Genomic DNA, 13,035 nt, shown 5'->3' with positions numbered 1-13,035 from the left:
TTTTTCAGAGACCTATCTATATAAGGCGTGGATTTTTTAAATAATTTTTTTCAGAGACCTATCTATATAAGGCGTGGATTTTTTAAATAATTTTTTTCAGAGACCTATATATAAGGCGTGGACTTTTTGAATAATTTTTTTCCAGGGTCCAAAATGGATTTTTTAAATAAAAATTTATTCAATTAAATTTTTATGAATTCCCAATAAAAAAGTTGTCGGAACTATTTATCTGTTAATTTTTCATAAATCTCCTTTAATAAATATAATTATGAAACAGAATGATGGCTAATGAAAATATGACACAGTTTGAAAAGTATTCATTTGATAGCCACCCCGTTTCGTACTGTTCTACATTATTGTCTCCTCTGTCCGTTGAAGAGTTAACAAAGAATTTTTAATAGCCAACGGAAAGGGGTGAGGGGAGATAAGGATACTTTCGAAACATCTATTCCCTTAAATTCGGTAGAAAGTAAAATCGCAACAACAAAAAGCGATGCTTTCGGGCGACAAATTAAAAAGCACCAACTACAACAAAAACAAAAAATAGCGTTTAATAAAAATGTCAAAGACTGAACCATGAAGCTAATTGCCTTGCAGAATGGCAGGTTCAAAAAGGCAAGGAGCACATCTAGTGGCGGTCGGTGCAAGGATCCATCCCGACTGACTGGGTAAATAGGTAAACGATATTTTATTAATAATTTAAGATTAATGAAGTTGAACGAGAAGAAGTTAATTAATGAACAGTTTTCTTCATTATGCGAAGGTAAATGGGGAGTGAATTTTAATAAAAAATAGATAATGGACCGAGGTGAGGAGGATGGGAAGGGAGGTCAATGGAAGAGACGGTGTAACATTTGATGAAGCTGTTCTTCGTTAAGGCGGTTTCTCTTATCCTTGTCATTAGAAAGTCAAAGGTGATTACAAGCGTAACAGTGATTAGGTTAATGGCGGGTCATTAATATTAGCGGCAATAAGTTCTACCTAAAGGAAGATAATTATGAAGAAAATCAACAAAAACAACAGAAAAGCTTTGGAAAAAAAATATTTAAAAATTCACGATTTCTATTAGGTCTTAAAAAAATATTTAGGCCCTGCAAAAAATATTTAAAGAATCCACGCCTTATATTAGGCCTTGAAAAAAAAATATTTAACTCAGTAATAAAATTTCAAAAGTCGAACGGAACCGACTATATGTTACCCTTTATCACTTTGGATAAATACAATAGATGCTAATGTATTCAATATACTGTAGATAGAACAGACATATAATATTTAGAGGACCCATAAAATGAAATCTGAAATCTATGAAAAATTGTATGTCAATCGGATTCTTTTGTGTACCATTTGTATGAAATAGAGCAATATAATGAATGTGGAACTATATGCAAATCTGGACCTTTATGGCATAGAATCGGACGAAACTATATATGAGAGCTCTATCTAAATCTGAACCGATTTTCACAATCGGTTTAAATTGGAGCTCTGTCTAAATCTCAACCGATTTTCACAAAACGTCTTATACATTAATATGGACCTATCTCAATATGCTGTGCTAAATTTTGTATTAATAAGACAGTCCTTGGGGGGTTTGGTGCACCATTTAGCATAAAAATCGGTATAAGGGAGCTATATCCAAATCTAAACCGATTTTCACAAAACTTCGTATACATCGATGTGGACCTATTTTAATACTCTCTGCAACATGTTGTCTCAATCGAAATAAATATTGAAAGTTTGGTGCACAATTTACCTAAAATCGGACGAAACTATATATGGGAGCTATATCTAAATCTTAACCGATTTCAACAAATCTTCGTATATCAATTGTGTATAATCGAATAAACTATATATGGGAGAAATATATATAAAACTTCGCATACATCAATCAGGACTTAATTATGGCGCAATTTAGTACGCTATGCCAAATTTTGTGCAAATCGAAAGATATAGAGGCACTTTGGTACTCCATTTACATAAAATTCGACGAAAATATATATGGGAGCTTTATCTAAATTTTAACCGATTTTCACGAAACTTAGCACACATCATTCTAAGCTTAATTTAGTATGCTGTGCCAAATTTTGTGCAACTCGAAAGATATTTAGGGACTTTGGTGCACCATTTACCCTAAATCGGACGAAACTATATATGGGGGCTATATCTAAATCTTAACCAATTTTCTCGAAACTTGGCACACTTCATTCTAAACTCAACTCAGTACACTATGTTTCATTTCGTGCAAATCGAAAGATATATAGGGAGTTTGGTCCTCCATTTACATAAAATCGGACGAAAATATATATGAGAGCTATATCTAACTCTAAACCGATTTTCTCGAAACTTGGATAACATCATTCTGGACCTAATTCAGTACTCTATGCCAAATTTCGTGCAAATCGAAAGATATATAGGGACTTTGTTGCCCCATTTACCTAAAATCGGACAAAACTATATATGGGAGCTATATCTAAATCTGAACCGATTTTCTCGAAACTTGGCAGACATCACTCTAGGCTTAATTCAGTACGCTATGCCAAATTTCGTGCAAATCGAAGGATATATAGGGACTTTGGTGCACCATTTATATGAAATCGGACGAAACTATATATGGGAGCTATATCTCAATCAGGACCGATTATCACGAAACTTAGCAGACATCATTCCAGGCTCAATTCAGTACGTTATGCCAAATTTCGTGCAAATCGAAAGATATATAGGGACTTTGGGGCACCATTTACATGAAATCGGACGAAACTATATATGGGAGCTATATCTAAATCTGAACCGATTTTCTCGAAACTTGGCAGACATCACTCTAGGCTTAATTCAGTACGCTATGCCAAATTTCGTGCAAATCGAAAGATATATAGGGACTTTGGGGCACCATTTACATGAAATCGGACGAAACTATATATGGGAGCTATATCTAAATCTGAACCGATTTTCTCGAAACTTGGCAGACATCACTCTAGGCTTAATTCAGTACGTTATGCCAAATTTCGTGCAAATCGAAAGATATATAGGGACTTTGGGGCACCATTTACATGAAATCGGACGAAACTATATATGGGAGCTATATCTAAATCTGTACCGATTTTCTCGAAACTTGGCAGACATCATTATATACCTAAATGATTAGGCTGTACCAAATTTCGTGCAAAACGAAAGATATATAGGGACCGTTTACATTAAATCGGTAAAATATATATATGAACCGATTTTTCCCAATTTCAATAGGGTCCGTCCTTGGGCCGAATAAGTGACCTATGCCAAATTTCATCCAATTCGGATCATAAATGCGACCTGTACTTTGTTTACAATTTAACATGCACAGACAGACAGACAGACAGACAGACAAACGGACGGACATGCATAAATCGACTTAGAAAGTGATTCTATGCATATTCTCAAAGGAACCATGTGTCTATCTCGTTTCCTTTTGTCTGTTACAAACATATGCACAAAGACATAATACCCTGTACCACAGTGTGGTGAAGGGTATAAAAATAACGAAATTCTTCACCGATTGGCTTTATCCTAGTTCATACGATAGCTATACACTCACAGAGAAACGTGCAAAAAATTTGGAATCGATTGGGTTATTAGTTTTTGAGTTATCGTGTCCGCCATTAGCAAAAGAGAAAAACGCGTTTAAAGTTTGAGAAGCCCTTTAGCCGTCACTTGATGCTGACACAATAAATCGGCTATATTTTCAAAAGTTCTTGAGATTTTCACTTGAAATATTGTTGGGACATTCTTGAATAGATTCGAATTAAATCAAAACAAATTTTGAGAATGGGGGGGGGGGTCTTCTTAAACCAGTGAGCGGAGCAGTATAGTTGGACGGAGCCGACCATATGATACCCTACACAACTTCCACGAAAATCTAACTTTCTGTGGTTCTTTATTCTGGGCTTGGAAAATATTTCGCGATATTTGCACCCTCTTGAGCGACTAGAGGTCAACAAATGTTATTAATATTCAGTACAGCCTTTCTTATTAGTTGTCCAGATTCCCTTCACCGTGGGTTGTGTTGTGAAGTTCGGCTTCTAATTATATAATTATAGTCTATAGACAGAATCGAAAAAATACAAAAATTGAAGTTTTCGGTCCACTTCATCCCAAAATTATTATCTGATCATCGTCGAAAATTATAGGCGCTGTCCTTGACCATAACTGGAACCTCATGGAAAATGTCAAAGCGATTAGCGCTATATTTCCGTCCTCTAGTGTGGTAATGGGTTACTAAATAATATCAGAGTACGTAAGCACCTGTAAATATTAAAGAGTAACTCCCACATCCGAGGACACATGACAATAGAATTGTTATCAATTTAGAGGTCAACCAATCCTTATGGATATACTATCAACTTCTCGGCTCTATGTCCTTCAGGAGTAAATATATACGCTATAGAATACAAATTTTGTAATTTTTCACACAAAAGTTAGGATCAATTTGCCCCGCTAAATATTGACCGATCGTTATCAAAATAGGCATGCTTATTCTTTGGCCCAATCCCCTTCTCCATGTAAAAATTCGAGATGTTTGGACCATAATTGTGGCCTCTGGAGCGATCAAAAAACAGACAAAAATTAAGTATTTGGTTCATTTCATCCCCTAAAAATTAACCGATCTTTACCCAAAACAATAGTGGTATTCATTGGGCCGAACCCATCCTACATACAAAATATCGTGAAGATTGGTCCATAACTGTGGCCTGTATCGTGTTGACAAATTATAATAGACAGACGGACGGACGGATGGTCACACATGTCTGGATCGACTCGGCTAGTTGAAATATGACGATCGGTATATTTAAAGGTGGGTCTAGGACCAATATTTCTTGGCGTTACAAATATTTGGGGCTGCACAAAGCTATAATACCCTGTCAACATAGTTGTGTAGGGTTTAAAAAATCCTATCCTTATAGTAGATCCTTAAAAATATTTTTAAAACATGCACGCCTTGTGTGGATCCTTTAAAACATATTTTTTAAAAAATCCATGCTTGTGTAGGTCCCTGAAAAAGTATTTTTGAAAAAATATATTCCTCGAACTTTTGTATATCTTTAATAAATTACAATTATTTTCAAAACTTTGTTGTTGTTTTTATCACTTCCATTTATCTCTCATTAATCTCTGTCCATATTTTTTTTTTTTTTGTTACTCCAAGCTCTAACTAGAACAACAACCATAACTATTATGGTTAAAATGTAATGATCTCTGATAAAACTCTGGCTAAATTGTCATTTAGCTGAAATGTCAAAACGGCAACAAAAATTACTCAAAAGTGTCAATAAACATTTAACGCAACAAAAAAAGAAAACAAGAAAACAAAATCAACAACAACAATCACTGCCTTACAATTTCAATTCAGTGGCTTATCGCCGTTTTGGTGGCCCTCATCTGTCTCTGCTCCCCAACCGATTTCCCCCCTCAAAGGTATTGTTTATCTTTGAGGTTTGTCTAAGTTCGTGCTTTTTTGTGCGTGCTGTAATGTTTCTGTTGTTGTTGTTACCAACAACCACAAACAATTTGTTATAAATTTAATATTTACAATCTACTGGCCCTCAAGCGTTGATTTCGCCGAACCAAAAAAAAAAGAAACCGAGAAAAAAAATCCCAAGAAAATATTTACATAAGCGATTCTCATAACAATGCTGAGGGTACGAAGGGACGACGAGGAGAATATCTCCGTAGTTAGCCGTTTTGTTGATGCGATGCTTTACAACTTTTTACCAAGACAGTGAAGAAAAGGCGAAAGGAACAACTGGCGGAACAACTGAAACTCTGAAGGAAAAAAAAAAAACGTAAAAAACGAAGTGCCTGACGGCGCCAAATATTCTTTAGTATTATTAATATTTAAATGTCAGGTTGAAGTTGTTGTTGGTGGTGGTAACCCACCAACCAACCAACAACCATCCCCTTCAGCTACCCTGCCTTCGTTACTACCACGGTGTCACCACAACTTGCCACTTCTGGCCCTGCTACAAGTTATTGCCACACTGGCCATTATTTTTGTGGCAAATTCAGCGTCGTTCGGGTACTTATCCAACAATTGGTTTGTTTTGTTTCCACAAGTCACTGGCATTTCCGGTAAATAAGGACAACCCACCAGCAGCGGCAGCAGCACCAACAACAACAACACAGATAAACTTTCAAAGAGGATTTCAAATATTTTGTCGCCAGACAACAGAGCACACACACACATACAAACATGGGAAACAAGGCACGTACTTATATAGATTACCTTGGTGGAGAAGTTCATCCACGGGCAAACATTGGTGGAACATAAAATAACAGCAACAACAAAAATATACATAATATAGAACATTTTTTCAAGTCCCATGACGAGAAATTGATGTTTTAAAAATCCACGCCTTGTGTGAATTTCACCACACTGTGGTACAGGGTATTATGTCTTTGTGCATATGTTTGTAACAGGCAAAAATAATCGAGATAGACCCATGGTTGCTTTTCAGAATATGCATCGAATCACTTTCTAAGCCGATTTATGCATGCCCGTCCGTCTGTATGTCTGTCCATTGTAAATTGTAAACAAAGTACAGGTCGCATTTATGATTCGAATTGGATGAAATTTGGCATAGGTCACTTATTCGGCCCAAGGACGAACCCTATTGAAATTGGGAAAAATCGGTTCAGATTTAGATATAGCTCCCATATATATGTATATATATATATATATATTTAACCGATTTAATGTAAATGGTCCCTATATATCTTTCGAATTGGACGAAATTTGGTACAGCCTAATCATTTAGGTCTAGAATGATGTCTGCCAAGTTTCGTGAAAATCGGTTCAGAGGTAGATATAGCTCCCATATATTGTTTCGTCCGATTTAAGGTAAATGGTGCACCAAAGTCCTTATATATCTTTCGATTTGGACGAAATTTGGCATAGCGCACTGAATTAAGTCTAGAACGATGTGTGGTAAGTTTCGTGAAAATCGGTTCAGATTTAGATATAGCCCCCATATATATGTTCGTCCGATTTTAGGTAAATAGTGCACCAAAGTCCCTTTATATCCTTCTATTTGTACAAAATTTGGCACAGAGTACGGAATTGGGTGTAGAATGATGAGTGGTAAGTTTCGGGAAAAATCGGTTCAAATTTCGATGTAGCTCCCATATATATTTTCGCCCGATTTTAGGTTAATAGTTCACCAAAGTCCCTATATATCTTCGATTAGCACGAAGTTTGGCATAACGTACTGAATTGAACCTAGAGTGATGTCTGCCAAGTTTCGTGAAAATCGGTTCAGATTAAGATATAGCTCCCATATGTATTTTCGTCCGATTTAAGGTGAATATTGTACCAAAGCCCTTATATATGTTTCGATTTGCACGAAATTTTGCATAGCGTACTGAATAAAGTCTAGAATGATGTGTGTCAAGTTTCTTGAAAATCGGTTCAGATTTGGATACAGCTCCCATATATTTTTTCGTCCGATTTAAGGTAAATGGTATACCAAAATCCCTATATATTATTCGACTTGCTCGAAATTTGGCATAGGGTACTGAATTAGGTCCAGAATGATGTGTGTTAAGTTTCGTTAAAATCGGTTCATATTTAGATATAGCTCCCATACATATACTTACTTACTTTACTTAGCTGGCTTGTTACAGAACGGTTGTTCCATAAGCCGAGCTTAAACAAGATTTCCAACCGCGTCGGTCTTTTGCGCAAATCCACCAATTTGGAAGACCACTTGGTCTTTCCATCTAATTCGTGGCCTTCCCCTTCAACGGGAACCATCAGTAGGCTTGTTTTTAACTGCCTTTTGAGTAGGGGCATTCTCATTCATCCGCACAACATGGCCTAGCCACCGTAGTCGCTATGTCGATGTCCGCGTATAATTTGTAAAGTTCGTGGTTCATTCGACGCCGATATTTACCGTCGACGCAGATTGGCCCGTAGATCTTTCGGAGAATTTTTCTTTCAAACACCCCAATAGGTAAGTTGAGCGGAGTAGGCCTCGGCTACCTGTTGTGTTGCGTCGAGTTTCCGTGTTACATTAGATCGCACCTTTGCTGCTAGATTAAGACGAGTGCATACCTTGGCTGCCACAAGGTAATGGTCCGAATCAATATTCTCTCCTCGGATCGATCGGACGTTTAAAACACTATCACAACATGATCAATTTCCATTCTCGTTGCCTGGTCAGAAGATATCCAGGTGGCCTTGTGTATATCGGGATGCTTGAATCTTGTGCTGCTAACTACCATGTTTTTTGCTTCCGCGAAGTCAATGAACCTCATGTCGTCGTCGGATGTTTCTTCATGAAGGCTGAATTTTCCGACGGTTTGGCCAAATATATTTTCCTTTCCGATTTTTGCATTAAAACCTCCTAGCAGGATTTTAATGTCATATGCTGTGTCTAGGCGGTCGTAAAATATGTCTCTGGTCTGTTCATCTTTATCTTCGGTCGGAGCATGGGCGCAAATGAGACTGATGTAGAAGAACTTCGCTTTTATACGGATTATAGAAATTCGCTCATTTATTTATCCTGTTAACCATAAATCCGCAGCCAAATTCATGTCTCGTTTCATGGCAGCTGTCTGATTTACTTACGCCTGTCCCTTTCTATCGCATTTCCTGTAAGGCAATAATATCGGCTTTGTACTTCTTGAGTACATTCGCCAAAGCGAACACTGCGCCTGTTCTGTACAACGTGCGCATATTCCAAGTGCAGATTGGCAGATCGTGGTCCTTTATACGTTTGCGGGGGTCGTCAACATTAGGGGGATTTTTTACTAATTTTAAAAAATCCACGCCCGGTTTGACCCTTGAAAAATTAATTTAAAAAAATCCACCACTTGTTGTGATCCTCTAAAAACTAATTTTTAAAAATACGCATCTTTTTTTTGTTTTTGTTTTTCGTTTTTACCCCAGAAAAACTCTCCTCGAAATTGCATTGTCAAGAAATGAAAAACTGAGAATGGAAAAAAGACAGTTTTCTCCATTTTTGTTTCCCACGACACGTAATCAAACAAAACCGAAGAAAAACAAATAACTTTTGTTAAGTCATCCGATGTCTTATTATCCCGACGAAATACTTAGCTGTTTGGCGAATAACTTCTTTCCGCAGCTACTATTCGGTAGTTGGTTTTTGTTGTTGTTGTTGCTTCGCCCTCACTTAGTTTGCTTAACAAAGACTTTACTCTTTCATTTATTTTATTAAGGGGTCGTCGCGGGGAGAGGAGAGCGGGATGCGAATGCCCTGCTTTGTTTTTCTTAACAACATTCCGAACTTTAATGAAGTTTTTGTAAACGTTGCTCGTTTTCTTCTTGACTCTAAGTGAGCAAAATGACTAACAATGAGTTGTGGTTGTAAAGAGTGAACCGCTAGTGAGTGGGTGAGTGAGTGACTCGGTTGGCGTGATGAAGATGTTGTAAGGTACTTATGCTTGCCACCAAAACACCAGAGATGATGATGACGATGATGATTCCATCATCTGGACCAGTCAGTAATGGTGACTCCATGGAACTCAGCAGGATGAAGATAATGGTGAAGCTGATAATGATGGTACTAATGCCACTTCAGTCATGCTTTGTTTTTTTTTTCTCGGCGTTTTTGCGACAGGCCCTTGAAAATGACGAAGTCAACAACGGCAAGAAGCACCACGGAGACGATGACAATGACGATGATAGGCATAAAAATTATAACGGATGGTGATTTTTTTTGCCATGCTGTGACTGTTTTTTTTCTTAATTTTTCACATTTTCTCAACAAGGAAACCCCATTTTCGAAGAAAAAATAAAAAACAACTCTAGACTGCGTGAGACCAACCAAAAATGTCAGATTAATCACTTGCCGACTTCACTCTTTGGCTGTGTGTGAAAAACGGCAGGCTGCCAGCCATCCAGCCAAACATATTTCCGAAGTCACTTGTCCAAGTCACGCAATCATTCTTCTACCTCCTTCGGAACACAACAACAACAACAACAACAGCCATTGTGGCGTATGAATGATGAAATTAAGTTGTAACGGAGCGTATGATTTATAATGAATTGAAAGACGTTACACATACGCATCGAAGGCTTATAGGGATGGGGTTATATTGAGGCAATAAATCTATTTTTATAGATTTTAGGAGAAATTAATTAGTTTCATTAAAAAAATCTTGGCTTTAATATATGAATGACAAGGTCTATAAAAATTTTCCTATGCCTATCACAAGGCCTGGATTTTTTAAAAATATTTTTTTAGGGTTTAACACAAGGCAGGGACTTTGGACAACATTTTTTTAGGGTTTAACACAAGGCGTGGATGTTTAAAACAGTTTTTCTGGCCTTAAAAATAAATTTTCAGGACCGATTACCTAGGCTTGGATTTGTATATCCCACACAACTATGTTGTCAGGGTATTATAGCTTTGTGCAGCCCCAAGAGTTTGAACGGAGCGAAATATTGGTCCTAGACCCACCTTTAAGTATACCGATCGTCACGATACGGACCACAGTTATGGACCAATCTTCACGAAAATGTTCATGTAGGATGGGTTCTAGCCAATGAAGACCCCTATTGTTTTTGGTAAAGATCGGTTTATATTTAGGGGGTGAAATGGACCAAATACTTAATTTTTGTCGGTTTTTCTGGTCGCTCCAGAGGACCCAATTCTTATAGAAGGGGAACGGGTCAAAGTATAAGCATGTCTGTTTTGATAAAGATCGGTCAATATTTAGCGGCTCAAACAAACCCTGACTTTTGTGTTAAAAATCACAAAATTTGTACTATGGTGTGTGTATGAGATTAAATGGCTCCTCGAGCCAGCGCAAAAAAAAAACACAAAGAGTTTTCTTAAAAAAATTTAAATTGTCTCTGGGGCAACTTTATTTAACAATAAATTATAATTTAATATAATTTGTAAATTTTATGCTCCCGACGGGACAATCTATAATTATTAAATTGCAGCAAGGCAGAATTAATGTTGTTCGATAGATCGGTTTAATGCAGCACGGCAGAGTATAACGACAGAACTAAACTTTGATTCTAAAAATAAACATAGCACGGCTGCATTGATCATATTTACTGTCTCTGCTTTCGCTATTACCTTTGTTACGACGTCGCTGCATTATGTTTAGTAAATAAACAATGCAGCGACAACAACAACAATAACAACGAATAACGTAACAGAGACAGTAAACAAAGATCAATGTCCGCGCTACGTTGCCAAATTATGGCCTTGAAACAATAGTAATAGAGAAAGGGAATAGGCAAAAATAGAAAATTATAACAAGTTAGGCATGTCAGTTCGTGACAAATTAGGAAAGAAATTAGGGATGCCATATTAGAATGGTAATATAAGGGGAAAATAATAAATATAAAGAAATAATAAATTAATACGAATAAAATTGAAATAAATAAAATATTAAATAAATAAATAATCGTTGGTTCTCCAACATTACCCCGCACAAAGAACAACTGTTCTTGACATAAGTTGGGGCAGATTTATGAGGTGTTTTATTTGGTTTTCGAGCTAACCACGCTGTGCCTCGACTCACAGCAACTCTCTTCTCGATCATTTGTGGAATTGAAATCTTCTTGTAGGGGCAGAAGTGCAACTTTTGAGACAGGACGTTTATAGATTTTACCACTGCATTTTAGGGAAACAACTCTAACTTTTCCATCAGTACCAGGATGGACTTCTGTTATACGGGCTAGTGGCCATTGACCTGGGGGAACTCGTTCGTCAAATATGATGACCAAATCGCCAACTTCAACGTTCTTTTGAGGCTTGAGCCATTTTGGACGGGATTGCAACCGGTTTATATATTCCGTCTTCCAGCGATTCCAAAACTGTTGACTTAGCAACTGAACCACTTTCCAGCGAGAAAGTCTATCTACATTGTGGTCTAGTAGATTTTCGTCTGGGACAGATAAAATTGGTTCTCCAACGAGGAAGTGAGACGGAGTTAGGGCTTCACAGTCTGCTGGGTCAGTTGAAATGGGGCATAGCGGCCTGGAATTGAGACATCCTTCAATTTGAGCCAAGAGTGTAGATAATTCCTCGTAGGTCAAGATTCTGTTATCCATGATCCGTTTTAAATGGTGTTTTGTAGATTTTACACCAGCTTCCCAGAGACCTCCAAAGTTTGGCGAAGCGGGTGGTATAAAATGCCAGTTTGTGCCATTGTTAGCAAGAACGTTCGCTAGATCTTCCGGCAGCGATTCGAGACTTCTCCTTTGTAGAATTTTAAGTTCTTTGTTAGAGCCAACAAAGTTGGTACCGCAGTCAGAATAGAGGTCGGAGCACATGCCTCGCCGTGAGGTAAATCGTCTAAATGCGGCAATGAAAGCGTCAGTAGAAAGACTGGTGACAGCTTCAAGGTGCAGCGCTTTGGTGACCATGCAGACAAAGAGGCAGATGTATCCTTTTGTCGTTACCGAATTTCTAGCAGTCGATTGTTTGATGGTTATTGGGCCAGCGTAATCAACACCACTGTGCTTAAATGGTCTAGTAGGTTGAACTCGAACCGAGGGAAGGTTGCCCATTATTTGTTGAGACGACTTGGCCTTGTACTTGAAACAAGTAATGCAGTTGCGTTGTACTTTTTTAGCCAGATTGCGGGCAGAAAGTATCCAAAACCTTCGAGTAACATGCATTTGAATAAGGCCGCCATGTAGGGTCTTCAGATGAGCATCTGTAAAGATTAAAACAGAGAGTGGGTTTTGTTTCGACAGAATAATAGGATGTTTAAATTCATAATGAAACTTAGCCTTTTGTAGACGTCCTCCAACACGAAGTAGACCATCTTCGTCGAGAAATGGGCAAAGTTGAGCAATTCTGCTACTGGAATGAACGCCTTTTTCCTTTCGTAGCTGTTGAATTTCGAGTCCAAAATCCACATCTTGAGACAGAGTAATTAATTTCTGCAGCGATTTCTTCAGTTCGGAAGATCTGAGATAGCCAGACAATCGTTCCTTCGAGTCTTTCTTATATTGGAGAAAACGCAGGATATAAGCAGTGATGCGAATTAATTTCGTAAGAGAGGAATATGCCGTGAGCAATT

The 13,035-nt window shown here is 37.6% G+C and overlaps 1 protein-coding gene across 1 annotated transcript; it reads right to left on the bottom strand.

The window, feature by feature from the left end:
* Positions 1–11,526: 11,526 nt before the first annotated feature.
* Positions 11,527–12,873, bottom strand: LOC133337223 (uncharacterized; the record flags this gene model as incomplete). Its single annotated transcript, XM_061545475.1, has 2 exons — positions 12,738–12,873; positions 11,527–12,666 (listed from the first exon to the last, which is right to left on the bottom strand). Coding segments are annotated over exons 1-2 (1,276 nt in total), but the record flags the coding sequence as incomplete, so codon positions are not given.
* Between the last annotated feature and the right edge of the window lie 162 nt (positions 12,874–13,035).

The sequence above is a fragment of the Musca vetustissima genome, unplaced genomic scaffold, assembly GCF_032173495.1.
Source record: "Musca vetustissima isolate MV318-11 ecotype Yass unplaced genomic scaffold, APGP_CSIRO_Mvet_v1 utg179183, whole genome shotgun sequence".
Taxonomy (NCBI): Eukaryota; Metazoa; Arthropoda; class Insecta; order Diptera; family Muscidae; genus Musca; species Musca vetustissima.
Note: the sequence above shows the minus strand (reverse complement) of the source record. Positions and strands in the feature narration are given on the sequence as shown.